The sequence below is a fragment of the Typopeltis vanoorti genome, chromosome 9 (genome assembly GCF_054136105.1).
Source record: "Typopeltis vanoorti isolate ZY-2024b chromosome 9, IOZ_Tvanoo_1.0, whole genome shotgun sequence".
Lineage (NCBI taxonomy): Eukaryota > Metazoa > Arthropoda > Arachnida > Uropygi > Thelyphonidae > Typopeltis > Typopeltis vanoorti.
Genome location: NC_143557.1, coordinates 108333875 through 108349725, shown reverse-complemented (window position 1 = coordinate 108349725; position 15851 = coordinate 108333875). Strand labels below are relative to the sequence as shown.

Sequence of the window (15851 nt, the reverse complement as noted above, 5' to 3'; positions counted from 1 at the left end):
ACTGTGGAGTTGTGGTCTCTTCGATAGATCTACTATGGGTAGAGGAGAGCCTGCCTGCTTCAGTCTGCTTGTTTTTCGGGTTTTGGAATCTTTAAAGCCGCACCTAGCCATCAAGAAAATGTAAAAAACCTATCACAAATTGAACAATACTTTGCCAGATGGCGACTCCAATTGAATCCCCACAAAAGCGTTGCCGTCCTATTCACCAAAAGATCTTTGCTTACTAAAGAAGATATCCTCCTATTCAACACAAAAATCCCATGGCTAACTGAGATCAAATACCTCGGAGTAGTATTAGATAGTAAACTGACTTGCAGCTCCCATATCAAGGCTCTGTGCAAACACACCAAAACCCATAGCCCAACTCTATCCGCTAATTAACAGTAAACTGAGCACCAAAATCAAACTACTAATATATAAACTGATGGTTCGTCCAATATTCCTCTACGCTTCACCAGCCTGGAGTCATACTGCTAATACTAATATTCTCAAGTTACAGCATGTGCAAAATAAATGTCTCAGAATGATCTTGACGCCACATGGTTCGTACGAATTGTGCAGCTTCACCGGGACACAAATGTTCCCTATATTTACACTTTCATACAGACTATAGCAATCAAATTCTTCTCAAAAGCATCTGTGCACCCTAACAAACTGATCCAACTGGCTGCAGATTATGAAGCAATGGATTATTTCAAACATAAAAGACCTGAAGCCATCCTAAACTTCAACACTGAGGACTAATCTCCTAGCCCACTCAGAATTAGCTCATAAACTTTCTCCACTCACAGTTTCTCCTAAGAGAGCGGGGAATATGAAAAGATTTTGCTTCACTCCTTATGTCAGTAAAGTTGAAATAATCAAGATGGAACCGACCGTGAGATGCGGTGCTTAATACCCTTGGAGGGTAATGGATGGCAATGCTGTAGTCAAAGAAGTTTTAACTGAGGCTCGGCTATTGCTGTTACCCTCCTGCCATGATCAGAGCTTTAATAGCGCGATAACACTTTATCCCTACACTGTCCTCTACAGATAATGGGGAATATGAAAAGCATTCTTGCTTTGCCCCTTTAAGCCAATCCTTTTTAGGACTTCCAGGGTAGCGGATGGCAATGCTGTAGCCAATGAAGTTTTAACTGAGGCACGGCTAATGCCGTTACTCAGCCATGGCTAGAGCTTTTAGCTCAATAACACCCAATCCACAGAGATTTTTCTTCATTCAGATGACGGGATGAAGAGTCAAGGACTCAGTCCATCGCCCAGTTCTTTTTAGAACTCTTAGAATCCTATTTATAAATCTATAAATTATTTGTGGAAAGTGTTACGTTCCAAAAACTTATCTGCGTTACTTTAATGTGTATTAAAATTAAATATTTAATTATTAACATTTTACTTATGCAAAATCTCATTTATCCTCCCCAGGGGATGGTAGACTATTACGAATGACAGCGTTCTTATTTCATATAAGTTATTTACTTTTTGGGTTTATTTATCAATTATGTTTTATTACGGTGATTTTTTTATTTTTGTGAGGTTTTTGTTTTGATGAATTATAATATTTCATTGCAATTGTTATTTCTAAATGAGCTACTTAAGTTTCTACGGTTTGCTTCAGCTCAAGCACACTTCAGTGCGATTAAGGAATGAGCTTTCTTGGGTTGAAACATGCTCCATACATTGTAAGTGTTAACTTAAAAAGTTTTAGTCTGTATGTTTTATTTTTATTTTCAGAAAATAATGATTCATTGTCGTCTGTATTTTTTTTTCTTTCAATAAGCGGTATTATACATGATGTTTGTGAAAAATCTTTAAGCTTAAAAATTAATTAATTTTCAAATTATCTTAGTAACTTCCGGCTTGGTAATATATCCGATTGTCAACTATATTTTGTTTATTTATTTATTCATTTATAGAGCCCACTTAGCGCAGTAGCCCTGTGGCTGGGAAGACCTAAGTTCGAGTCCCGTATACGACGTAAGGAATCTTTTATCGGGTATTTTCAATCAAACGGCGAGTTAACCGGTTTCCTATGGAGGGTTTTTTCACCCAGAAAACTCAGGTTTTTCGTTCCTAAAAACAGGCAAATCGGTTCCTTGAACACAGACGTAAGAAAATGCTGGACTTTCGGTTTAAACACCTGAAACAGTGAAGTGTGGATCTACGTGAGCGTAAATCAGGATCAGGATTTATTCATTTATTTTTTAAAGCTTATGTTATTGAATTCATAGAATACTTGATGCAAAATATTTCCAGCAACCAAATACGTCATTCGATTTTTTTTTTTTTTTGTTAAAGTATCTGATATGTTTTTATTCTTTTTTTTCTTCAATAAATTCGCTTTTATTTTAAATTACTAAATTACATGTTTAATAATAATAAAAATGATTAAAATATAATGGTCTCGTGGTAAAATTTGAGAATTCTAAATATAACTCTTATTGGTCTTCTTCTAAGATCAATTAAAGCTCGACTGTAATCACTGACTAAATGAACTTTTTCTAAACTTTTTGAGCCTATTCTATAGTTAATTGATCATTGAAATCATCTGAAACGCAACAGCAAACAAAAAAAGCTTCACTAAGCGTTAAATTGAATCTATAAATGGTCACTACATGAAGTAGGATTTTTTTCTCCATGAAGAACTGGAGATTTTCACTACTTCGCAAAATCAAACACAGAATACACAAACAGGTGAATAGCACGCCATCTATCCTTCAAATCGTATCAGCTATTCCTGTTAGGAATGAAAAAGGGTGTTAGATGATTCATTTATTTTATTTTTTTCTTTGAAATATTTTCATTACGGAATTTAAGTTTATATCAAAGCAACTGTACCTTCATTATTTATTTTTCAGAAAATCGCGGCTGTTTCTGCTTATTATTGGTTTATTCGGATTGGTTACGTTACGCTATGTTACCACTTGATGATGATTACCTGTTAAAGTGTTTATTTTTCCATTTGCCCGCAGTGCTGCCTCTCCACCTATATGAGCCCCTATGCTGTGACCAAATATATTGATATGTTGATATGAAATTCCTGATTCTTCCTAAAAATAAATAAAAACATTTAAGAATAAAATTATTTTTTCACTGTTTCTGTATTATAATTATTCTTTTCTCAAGTATAATAATAATAATCTTAAGACACCAATTCAAATATTGTATTATAGATATATTTTTAAAATAAAGTAAACTAGCTCTCCAAGAATCCTTGGAACTGAAACTTGCTTACGTGTAATCGGTTCACCAATTTTCCTGCGATTGCTCCAATTAATTCTGTGTTTGCCACTGCTTGTTCGTAACAGGCATTACTTCCATATACCCAATAGAATAAAATCACAATGCAATCTCTAGCAATTAAAAGTTCGTCTTTCAGTTCCTAAAAATACAATGAAGTGATTTTTGAGGAAGAAGAGCATTTCAAAGAATGAAAAAAAAAGTTATTGTTTATTTTATTAGCTTTAATATATGAGGAAAAGATATACATTTTATATCACGCATGTGTCATACTAAATGTTTTGACGCCAAAGAAATAATCACACGTATTCATAGTTTTGGAACAATTACCTGCTGCCCCTGACAACCGTTATAATTTGCATCTTCTTGACCGATTGATATAAGATAAGAAATCACACTGAGAAGTGTGCTGCAGGATTAAAACGGTTATCAGCGGCTGTAGAAAATGCAAGATTTCCTTGAGAAGAAGATTATGGAGAAAGAAAGTCGTTTATTACACTGCAGGAAAACGTCTCTATGGGTCATCTATCGTAAGATGTCAGTACACTTTACTAAACTCTTTGCCAGTTAGCAAATTGAAGAGTAATAAAATTTTCTACAGGTAAAAGTCTGTTTTTCCTTTACCCATCTCCACAATCGATATAAGGAGATTTGAACGAATGTTGAAATAGAAATTTACATAAAACATATTAATTTTAATAGTTTTCAAGACTATCCCACTCATTGATCTTGATTTCATTTTTATTTCTTTCTGGGTCACATACAAATATGGCTCCTGGCGGTTGTGGGCCTATCAGAAATCTCTTGCATCTCCTGCAATTTGAGGAGAACAAAAATCACTCAAAAATATCAATGTTCCTTGTTCTTTATGAAAGGAGCTAGCCATGGCTCCTTTCATAAAGAACAAGGATCTTTGATATTTCAAAATGGCTGGCTCTCATAAACCTTAAAAACATTCTGGCTATCTGCTATCTTTTAACGAGCCAACTAAAGCCGCCAATTATTTTTCTTTTAAAGATGAAAAGGTTTGGTTATCAGCAAGACGTAATTAAATTAATCCCAGCTCTAGCAAACTTCTGTAGGATAGCTTTTCATCAGAGAATCAACTTTCTAAATATAAGACTATATCAGGTTTTATAACCCGTCATGCGGTGTTCATAAAGCACTGAGTATCGGATTAACATTAGCTACGGATGTTTTGCTAGCTTTAAACTACCTGCACCAAAAGAGTTTCAAATATGAATGATAATTGAAAAAAAAATCCGAACATTTACTTCATTGATTTAACCTAAATTACTATGCTGGACGCTATGCAAAGCGACACACACACACACACACACACACACACACACACACACACACACACACACACACACACACACACACACACACACACACACACACACACACACACACACACACACACACACACACAATGACTACTAATAATCAAAATATTGTAATAAATTTAACGATAAGTTGAATGTGTAAAGATGACAATTTACTGTAAAAGACCATCTTTCAAGAATGATTGTCTATAAACAGGCGTTTTGATGTAAACTCTACCCTAAAATACGTGAGCTTAAGTTTCACACCGATATCATTGCCTCAAATCTTTTTCAGAATACTACTATCCGTATAGACATAAGTGAGGATGCAAATCCAAAGCACATTTTAGAATAATTTAGTTACAGGCTTAGTTTACACAAATTATGTTTTGTACTTCCTATTGTACAGTCACTCGTCTATTGACAAGTGACTACAATACATATGATGCAGATTAATATGCTAAAGTAGAAAAGAAATATTTGTATCTCGATGAAGTTGATACATAATTTTTCTAAAAATAGTTCTAAAAAGAACTGGATGATGGACTGAGTCCTTGACTCTTTATCCCGTCATCTGAATGAAGAAAATCTGTGTGGATGGGATGTTATTGAGCTAATAGCTCTAGTCATGGCTTAGTAACGGCAATAGGCGAGCCTCAGTTAAAACTTCATTTGCTATAGTATTGCCATCTGCTAACCTGGAAGTCCTAAAAAGGAATATAGAATGTAGAATGTTGCAATCCTCACATACATAATTTTTAAGTTCTTAAAAGAACTGGGCGATGGACTGAGTCCGTGACTCTTTATCCCGTCATCTGAATGAAGATAATCTGTGTGGATGGAGTGTTATTGAGCTAAAAAGCTCTAGTCATGGCTGGGTAACGGCAATAGCCGAGCCTCAGTTAAAACTTCATTGGCTACAGCATTGCCATTTGTTACCCTGGAAGTCCTGAAAAGGACCTTTCTCACATAATTTTTAACACTTGTCTTAAGTTTACTAATTTACTTATTATAATTATTTTAAATTGGTGTATTAATTTTACACATGAATAAATTAAAAAGTTTTAATTAATACAAATTATAGAAATAAATTTCAGAGAATTATAAAAATATAAAAATTATATAATAGAATTATAAAAAATAAATAAAATAAAAGAGCACTTACAGTATTAAAATATGGCTACTTATAAAATGTGATTTACTGCATACATAAAATTAGATTGTATTTCTAAACTATAAAATAACACATAAAAAGGTTATCCTATACACAGGATAAAATCCCATCTACAGTTCACTCTAAACTAAAATAATCTTTAAAAAAATCTTTTCGGCAAGTTTGACTATAAAAATTTGGTTGTATACAAGAATAGTAAAGAACAGTGAACAGTGTAAAGAAGTTGTAAAGAACGAATTGATTTGAAGTAGGTTCTTTGGATCTATTACAAAACCGGTATTTGTTAAAAACTAATTTTATTAATTACCTTTAATTTTGCGTCGCCAGTAAGTCTCACTTGCCAGCCATGTATGAGAATGTACGTTTCTTTGCGGGGAAGGTTTCTGAAAGTGAATCGCTTCTCAACATCTAACACTCGATAACCAGACTTGCCACTAACAAATGCCACAACGTAAATTCCTAAATCTTGTATTGCGCATGGATAAAATTTCTTAATGGGACAAGGGCCAGAGCTAAAATAACCGTATGGTGGATATTCCGGCGGTGGTCCTGCGAAACAAAAAGAAATGCGTGTTTTTTTTTTAAGGGATTTGTTTTCCATTTTTATTATTATGTACTATTTGATTTAAAAATATATTATTATTATTATTATTATTATTATTATTATTATTATTATTATTATTATTATTATTATTATTATTATCTTCAATGGTAAACATACTGAAGTTTATTTGTAATGATTCGTATTATTAAAAAGCAATTGTGCATTATTAATTAAATTTTTACGTTTTAAGGGATTACACACTTTGCTACCAGCAGGTGGCGAAGTGTAGCATCTTTTAGATGCTGTTCACTGCATGTGCTTAGTACATGAGATTTAGATAATTTATTAATTAAATAATGAAAGATATTTTAATCCTGCGGATCACCTGTACAGGTAATAATAGTACTGAATAAATATAGAATAAAAATACTTTTTAAAACTACTTTAGTTTCAAATAACGCTTTAATATTGCTATCATAATTTTAAACGAATATGTCTTGATGTTCTAATATTAGTCTGTTGAACTAACTTAACAAAATTAATGTTCTTTCAAAAGAACAAAAGCCACTGAGTGAGTAACTGTTCTAGTGAGAAAGAAATCGTCAATATCCTAGTTTAGTGATAACTAAACTAGGATATTAATTGTGAGTGATTAGTCAAGAAAGTTAATTAGACAAACTTCACTGACTTTTATTGCGTAAAGATAGAAGATCTCACCATGTAGGAAATCAGTGATTGATACGACGAACACTTGATGGTGTTAAATATGCTTTACTAATGATGTGTAACGTTTTAATCAGGTATGCGATAAATTTTTCTGTTCACTTTGCCATCCTGCCTATTTTCTTGTTACTTTTTTCTCATTGTCTTGATAGTAAAGTGACATAATACTAAATGCATGTAAGAGTGATGCATGCCATTCGACATTTTTTATAACTGTAATCAAGAGAAGCATCGGTGCCTGAAGAGTTGACAACTAAATTATGATATTTAGTTTAGAAGTAGGTTGACTCTTATTCCTTCCTGTGTAAGGAAAGTTGTAAGGTTAAAGAGGAAAATGAGAGAACTTAAATGCTCAAAAGAGAAAACTTTTATCAGTTAAGATGCAACTTAATTACTTTATATTATTATTATTGTTCGTTTTAAATAAAACCGTACTTAGTTTGTTCACATTGCCAATATGATATATTTTAACGTATTTTTAATACAGCAATGTTAAAGTATCCTCCAGAGCATAGTACGTATACATAGAACGTACATTCTGAAATTTACAGCCATTCTGAAGATGGAGATGTGATATTTGTAATATATTTCTGTATTGCATTTAACAAAATCATAAAATAATTAATAATTAGAAAAATAAATAAGTACCAAACAAACGTATCTGGAAATTGTGTGTTATAATAAAAAATTCAATATTGAATGCCATACTCATTTGTTTTGGAGGCACAAAAAGAATGCACCATAATTCTAGTCCAGCGTAAGCACAGAAGAGAGAAATATATAAGAAGATTCATCAACTTTTTTTTTGTTTTGATATTCAAAGATTAAAACAAGCAGTTATTGATTGATGCAAACCTGAACTAGCTGTACGAATATATGATCAATAGTAATAATATGAAATCTGAAAATTTACGAGATAAAATCTAAGAGTTTCTATATATGACTATTTAAATACAAGAAAATTGGACATATGCAAACCGTCTGTTTGCAATGCAGGTTATAAGAAATATTATTATTATTATTATTATTATTGTTCCGGGCAACTCCAAGGAGTCGACAGGCTCATCGAGGGAGGCCCTAACATCATGTCAAGAACAACTATTCGACATTCACACAGTATCTATCATACCTTGCCTTGAACTCATTCACGGTCGTAGCACCCACAACAGACTCTGGAAGTTTATTCCACTCATTCACCACTCTCCAAGTAAAAGACCTAGCTCTAACACCCTTGTCAACCACGCTCTTGCCCAGCTTCCATGCATGGCCCCTAGTCCTCCCACCGCCAGTCATATTTTCAAAAATATCTTCTGGATCAATCTTATAGAAACCCTTCAGTAATTTGAATGTCTCAATCATATCACCCCTCCTTCGCCTATCGACCAATTTCTGCAACCCACAAATCTTTAACCTATTCTCATAAGGTTCATTCCACAGACCTGCTATCATCTTGGTCATTCGTCTCTGGATCCTCTCCACTCCCTCCCCATCACGAAGAAACCGTGGTGCCCATAACCGTGCACAGTAGTCCAGATGGGGTCTTATCAAGGCTCGATACAGAGAAACAACAACTTGTTTGTCTCTGCGTGTTAAAGTATTTTTCAGAAGCCAAGTGATTTGGTGAGCTGTTTTAGTCACTTTTGCAATGTGCCCCCTAAACTTCAATTCGCTCTCCACCAACACTCCCAAATCCCTGGCCTCATCAATCTCTTGAAGTACGTTTCCACCAATGCGATATACTGCTGCTATTCTTTTCACCCCAAAGTGCATAACCTTACACTTTGGCACATTAAATTGACATCCATATTTCCTAGCCCAGTCCTCCAAACGATCCAAATCATCCTGTAAAATTTTGACATCCTATGCACTCATAATTGCTCTACCCAACTTTGCATCATCAGCAAACAAGTGAACACTTCCTCTCAAATCCTTTCTTATATCATTGATGAACAAATTGAAAAGCAGTGGTCCAAGAACAGAGCCCTGTAGCACTCCACTAGTCACAAGCCGTCTTTTAGACTCCACTCCTGAATAAACCACTCTCTGGTATCTCTCCTTCAACCACCCTCCTATCCATCTCACCAACCCTATATCTATCCCCATCTGCTCCAGTTTACTGATTAGGGTTCTATGTGGTATCCTATCAAAAGCCTTGGCAAGGTCCAGTAGTATTACGGTAGCCCCATTACCCCTATCCAGTTCAGCCGTCACTGTGTTATAAAACGTGAGCAAGTTACTGAGGCATGATCTACCCTTCACAAAACCATGTTGTCGCCCATACAGTATCCCATTTTCATCTATCCAATCCTGTATTCTTTTCTTGACTAATTTCTCTAAGACCTTGACAATGATTCCTGATATTCTAATCGGTCGGTAATTTACAACAGCAGTCTTGGAACCACCTTTATGCAGTGGAACTATTTTCCCCTCTTTCCACCCCCTTGGGACTAACCCAGACCCGAGAATCAAATTAAACAAAATGGTCAAGGGTACTGACAATTCTTTAGTTGCTTCTCGTACAACACGAGCTGGTATACCATCCAATCCCACAGATGTAATAACATTGAGGTTATGCAATAGACTACTCACCTCCACTTCATTCACCACAATTCCCATATAATCTACTGGTACATTCGTTTCTGCAATGTCACCAGCTGGATGATATATTCTTGCAAAGTGCTCACTCAGTAACTCAACTATATCAACTGATTCAGTTACCTCCCTACCATCGGCATTCTTTAAAATCATTCTGCCATGTACATTTTTCCTTTTACTTGCTACATATCTAAAAAACTGTTTAGGATTCTCTTTCACCTGCATAACTAATGTTCTTTCGTAATCCTTTTTTGCTTTTCTTACCAAACTCGCTACCCTTCTGGCCTGCGCTGTATACCGTTCGTGTGCCTGCCGGTCACCTTTCTCCTTAAATTCCCTCCATAGTTGTTTCTATTTTTGCAGCTCAACCTTAATGGTGTTATTCATCCATTTAACCCCTAGTTGATTTATTATTCGGACTCTTGGTATACAGTCAGCCATTGCTTCATGCAAACACTTCTTAACTACCTCCCATGCACTATCGACTTCTCGTCCTTGCAGTTGTACATGCCATGACACTGAACCAATCAAACTCCTAAGCTTGTCATACTTTCCAGCCCGATAATTCCACATGTACCCTGTCTTAATTAAAAATTCTACACCTTTAGCCACCTCCCAAGTCAAGACCCTATGATCACTCTCACCGATTGGTGGCAATGTGGTCATATTTGTTACAGCCAAATCCTCAGATGTAATTACTAGGTCAAGCACTCTCTGACCCCTAGTATTTTCCATTACATGCTGTCGCAGATTGTTATCCCTTAATAACCGCATAAAATCCAATTCCTTCCTCCCGTGTGGCCTCTTCTCACTCCAATCAATGCGATCATAGTTGAAATCTCCCATAATAATCACCCTCCTTTCACTCATTTCTTCTATTTGCTTGTGCATACTGTCAGCACCATCTTTTCCATCACCTGGTCTATAGCAGCACCCAATTGTATATTTAGTTCTGCTAGCCACAATCTCACACCAAATGGCCTCAAATGTGCTCTTTTCTCTATCCTGCAATTCAACATTTATTCTCCTTGGCTGCAGCTCATCAGCTATCATCAACAATACTCCTCCCCCCATTTTATACTCCCTGTGATTCCTGAACACACTATACCCATCACATTCAATCCTACTAGCTATATCATCTACAGTCATCCATGTTTCACTAATACCAATAACCTGAGGTTTGGAAGTGCCAACCATGGCCAAAAACTCTTCCTTCTTGTTCCTAATACTCCTAGCATTAGTGTACATGAATTTAAGACCCCCATTAGCCCCAACCCTACCTTGATTCCTTATATTAACTATCCCACTCTGATTTGTTGTCCTTATTTGCTAGGGCATATTATATTCATTCTTACATTCAACTGCCTCCCTAAGGACTGTATAGCTACTCCCCCCCCTTAATAAATCTAGTTTCCCTGAATTTGCACATCCACCACATTCAGCAACACTTTCTCAAGTCTTCTTACACCGTAACCATTCAAATGCAAGCCATCCATCTTATATAGATCCTTTCGCCCATCAAACTCACTCCACACGTCCACAAATTTCACACCACTCGTCATACATAACCCACGCATAAAGTCATTCGCAATTATGGCCCTCCTTTTAAACATTTCACTGTCATACCGTGGCAAAAGACTAATCATTCTAACTCTCTCACTCTTTTCTTTTGCTACCTCAAACAATTCATTCAGGTCCTCTATCATTTTCGTTTTGTCTCCTTTCAAATCATTCGTACCTGCCACAACAATCATTTCTTTCACCCTTTCCTTTTGCTCTCTAATATACTCAGTTACATCCTTTATGGTCGCACAAGGTTGGTACGATTTTGTCAAATCCTCTACTATCACACCTCGTACTAACGGGTCTCCATACAGCACTCTATCCTTCATTTTGTTGATGTTCACACTCATACGTCTATTTTTCCTGTCATACTTTTTATTATTGGCTGGTTCATTCAGTCGACTTTTGCTCATACGCTCTAGCTGCTGTTTTGCCCTTTGTATCACACCATTCAACAACGCGATCTCACTCATTGCGTCTATCTCATCTTTTTTATTCTCAGTAAAACCATTAATACTATCATTCACACTTTCTACATTCACACTCTCACAATTCTCTGGTACAACCTCGCCGTTTCTTGTCATATCCCTATTTTCTTCATTCTGAAGTTTGACAAAATATCACACTCACGATCCGAAATACTCTTCAATTTCTCATTCTCCCTACATTTTCTACACACATTCACTCCTTTATTATCATCATCTAACCACACTCCGCAAAGCGTAAATTTTGCAGCTAGTACACTGAATCATCTCTTTTATACTACCATTCTTTGATAAAGATGGCGAACCATCATTACTGGCCCCCATTTCCCTTCGTACTGGTGCCATACTTACTTGCAACGTATTTTATCAAATTATAACACACCAAAAACACACAAAAAGATGCACTAAGAGACGCAAGGCAAACAAAACTACGCAATATTAAATAAATTTATCAACGATAACTGAAAATAATACTTATCTTATCCGGAGCTTTCACGAACACTACACACTACGAATCCCTCTAGCTGCGACAGCCCCAATAAAATATGTTATAAAGACACACAAAATACTCCAAAAACACGAAAATCTAATATACTATAAAACCAATTTTTATTACTTACCTGATACAAATGGTATCGGCGAGTCACACAGTGAGAAAATCGTGCCTGCACCACAGAGCGGCAAAAACGTTTTGCCGCAATATCCATCTAAAGCTATTTGGTGAGCAATCATGACCATCACCAAGACTTCCACTAGTTGAAGCCAGTTTAAAAGATGAATCATTCTTTTAGAAATAGATTGTGGCTAATTAGCAGATAGTTACCGAATATTGTATGAAACAGTTATCTCGACGGCCACATCGCATGACATTACCTAATGTGCAGTACCTCAACATGATTTCCTCGAGTACCAACCTTCAAGCTAATTCCGAACGTCTTCCAAAACCAACCATGATTGTGCGTGTCTACTGCTGACATAAGACAGAAATGTTTCGAAACATCAGTATAAGGAGCGTTTCCTTAAAAGTTAGGCGTGCCCTATTTATTTGAATAATGCACTGCTATTGGATGTACAGAAAACTTATGACAAGCATGGGCGAATGTCCAACCCGTTGTGTATAATCAAACTGTTAACACAGGAACATTATTTTTTGCCATTCATATTCTTATTGCGAGCTTGACTACGTTTAAATCCTAACTGTATTTCTCTAAATTCTGGTGTACATTATTAATTAACAATTCGATTCTTCAAAAACTTGACCACTACCACTATTAACAAACAATATATTTATATTTATATTTGGTTTTTCACCATTTTAGTCGACTATCTAATGTAATCATATGACAAGCATGATTACAGTGGAGCAACTCTTATCACGGCCACCATACTAAGTTTTAATTTTCAAGAGAAGCTTTATATATACTAAGTTGATAAAAAATTAAAATAGGTATATTGTTATAAGTTAATAGTAAAATTTAAAAATTTATTTGATGTAATAAATAATTAAAATTAGATATTTATTAATATATGTGCAATATACTTATATATAATAGATCACAAATAAAACTACGATATAGTTTCATATAATAATATTCTGAAAAAATTGTAAAGCTGCAAATGCCGTATAGTAAATGTTTCCAAGTATGTACTTTTGTGTACAGTTTGCTATAACTTTATATTTTTGGTCTCTACTTGATCAACCTTCTGAAACTAACTCTCTTTATAATATCTTTTAACTCCACTTCAACAAAAATTTCAGGAATAGTTGAAATTAATTTTGTTCGGAATTAAGGAAAACAATTTAATTTTCAAATAAAATTTCCTTGAGTAGTTGTGAATAGCACCGTATTACTGGATTCTAGTTTTTATCGATTCTAAATGCGACTGCCGTGCGTGATTATATGTCCTATTTGCACTGCTGATTGCAGGAATAGTTATTTTGTCCTGCGGCTATCTCAATTAGCTTGCTCACGTTTGCTGTATATAATTAAAAAAAAAAAAAAAGCCATCAAGCCCTTATGATGCATTATTTGAGGCAGAGGGAATTCCTACTATTGCCCGTATGTGTGTGTGTGTGCGTGCGTGCGTGGTATCTGGGGAAAAGTGTTCTGAATACAAGTTTATGCATAAAGTAGATCGGAAGTCCCACAATGAAAAAAAAAAACACCAAATTAAACTGAAAATTCATGAAAAACAAGTAAGTAATCATTTTTTCCTACATTTTAAAACTTTGTAGTAGGTATAGAGATTTCTTCATTTAAATGATTTGCAATTCAAGTAGAAACAATTTGATTGATAACTAAGAATTAGTAACAATAAAAATTATTAAAAGGAATAATAATTAATATATTTAATATATATATTAATAATATATATATATATATATTAAAGAATAATCATAAATTTTTAAGAAAGAATCTTAATAAATATAATTTCATTGTAATTATAAAATGTTTAAGAAAAATTAATGAATAATGCAAAGCATAAGAATTAAAAAAATAAATATGTCTTTATCCACCTATAATTTTAATATATAATCTAATTACAAGTTTCCGTGAATGAACAAGTTTCGTGATAGAATTAATAGTCCTTTTTAGGACTTCCAGGGTAGCGGATAACAATGCTGTAGCCAATGAAGCTTTAACTGAGGCTCGGCTATTGCCGTTACCCAGCCATGACTAGAGCTTTTAGCTCAATACCACCCCATCCACACAGGTTGTCTTCATTCAGATGACGGGATAAAGAGTCAAAGACTCAGTCCATCGCCCAGTTCTTATTAGAACTATTAGAATTAGTTTCGTGATGGAAAAACGTAGGTCTCTGAAAATTCTTTTTAGGACTTCCAGGGCAATGCTGTAGCCAATGAAGTTTTAAGTGAGGCTCGGCTATTGCCGTTACCTAGCCATGACTAGATCCACACAGATTTATTTCATTCAGATGACGGAATAAAGAGTCAAGACTCAGTACATCGCCCAGTTCTTTTAAGAACTTAAGTTTCGTGATGATTTGTGATCACATTGTATATTGAATATACAATATACAATGTGATCTAGTGAAAATATGACTATATTGGAGTAGAAATCTTTTTCAAGTTTTTCCCCTCCTTATATATTAAAAATATATTAAAATTATCTTAAGTCAGTGACGCACATGTTTTTTATTTTAAATAAAAATAATAGTTTTGTATAATAAGGATGAGTTCTAAGATATGAGAATATTAGTACAATAAGTTATAATATTTATTTACTTCTGGAAGATAAATACCGTTATAGTTTACAATAAATGATTATCTTAGAGTGTTTTAGATCTGATCACAAAATTAAAGTAATACGTTAGTAGAATAACTAATGGCAAGAAATGTGGATTGTTACAATCTAATAAACTTGACAAACCGAAGTCTCTTCCTGTCCCTTCTGCAGTAAGTAATGTGTAACATTTACGTTTATTTTATGGTTATTTTTGAGTCTATAATCGGAAAGTGTTAACAAAAATAAAGGTAATTGTAGAGTACTTAAAAGAATACAGTAATTTTAAATTGAATCGGTACCTAACAATCGAAATAGATTGTGATGAACTTCCCTAAATTTATGAGGCTTGTTTTTGACTTTTTCAACGAACACTTGCTTCTTGTTTAAATACTTACTGAATATAAATATCATATCCTTGTAGAGGATGTTTATCACTTGGTAATTTTTATTTTCGCGCTGATGCATCCTGTCTAGATCTGAGAACTAGTGAAGATCGTGAATTCGAATCAGATTCCATTTCCTTTCTTAGATATAATAACATCAGAAAACAGCAACTGATCGCTGATAAGTTTCTAGAATTGTGAGAATTCTTTATGTGTTTCTTATATAACGTAGAAATAAATCAGTTATTCACAGGATACAGTTCCAGCTAACGCTAAATTTGGACAAATGTAAATGGATTAAAAAAAGTATAAAAAGGCAACGAAGTGTTGATTACTTTAGTCAGGGACAGAAGACGAAAACAGTAAGTATTCGTAATTAGTTCATTCTTCTTCTTCTGCAGCTTCTCCCACTTAAGTGGGAGAAGCTGCAGAAGAAGAAGACAATTAATTAGTGACAATTTAAATTAATAGGCCAGTTCTTTTTTTTTATAATGTTTGCCATGAAAAGAGTTGGTTATACCCGCAACGCGCGCACACACACACATAAATATTTCAATTTACTTTTTTTAAG

At 34.4% G+C, this 15851-nt stretch overlaps 1 protein-coding gene across 3 annotated transcripts in view; it reads right to left on the bottom strand.

Moving 5' to 3' along the window:
• Window positions 1-12599, bottom strand: part of LOC150103403 (pancreatic triacylglycerol lipase-like) — a 28939-nt gene extending 16340 nt beyond the window's left edge. For 2 of the 3 annotated variants that reach the window (XR_016548854.1, XM_090398283.1), the window contains exons 1-4: window positions 12270-12599; window positions 6047-6288; window positions 3233-3379; window positions 2936-3047 (exon numbers count right to left, since the gene is read on the bottom strand). Coding sequence is in view for 2 of the 3 variants with exons in the window: in XM_090398283.1 (XP_090254409.1) it covers window positions 2936-3047; window positions 3233-3379; window positions 6047-6288; window positions 12270-12432 (664 nt within the window). In the remaining variant the exon portion in view is untranslated. The remainder of the gene's footprint in view (window positions 1-2935; window positions 3048-3232; window positions 3380-6046; window positions 6289-12269) is intronic. The other variant, XM_090398284.1, reaches the window with a different exon arrangement.
• Window positions 12600-15851: the final 3252 nt, after the last annotated feature.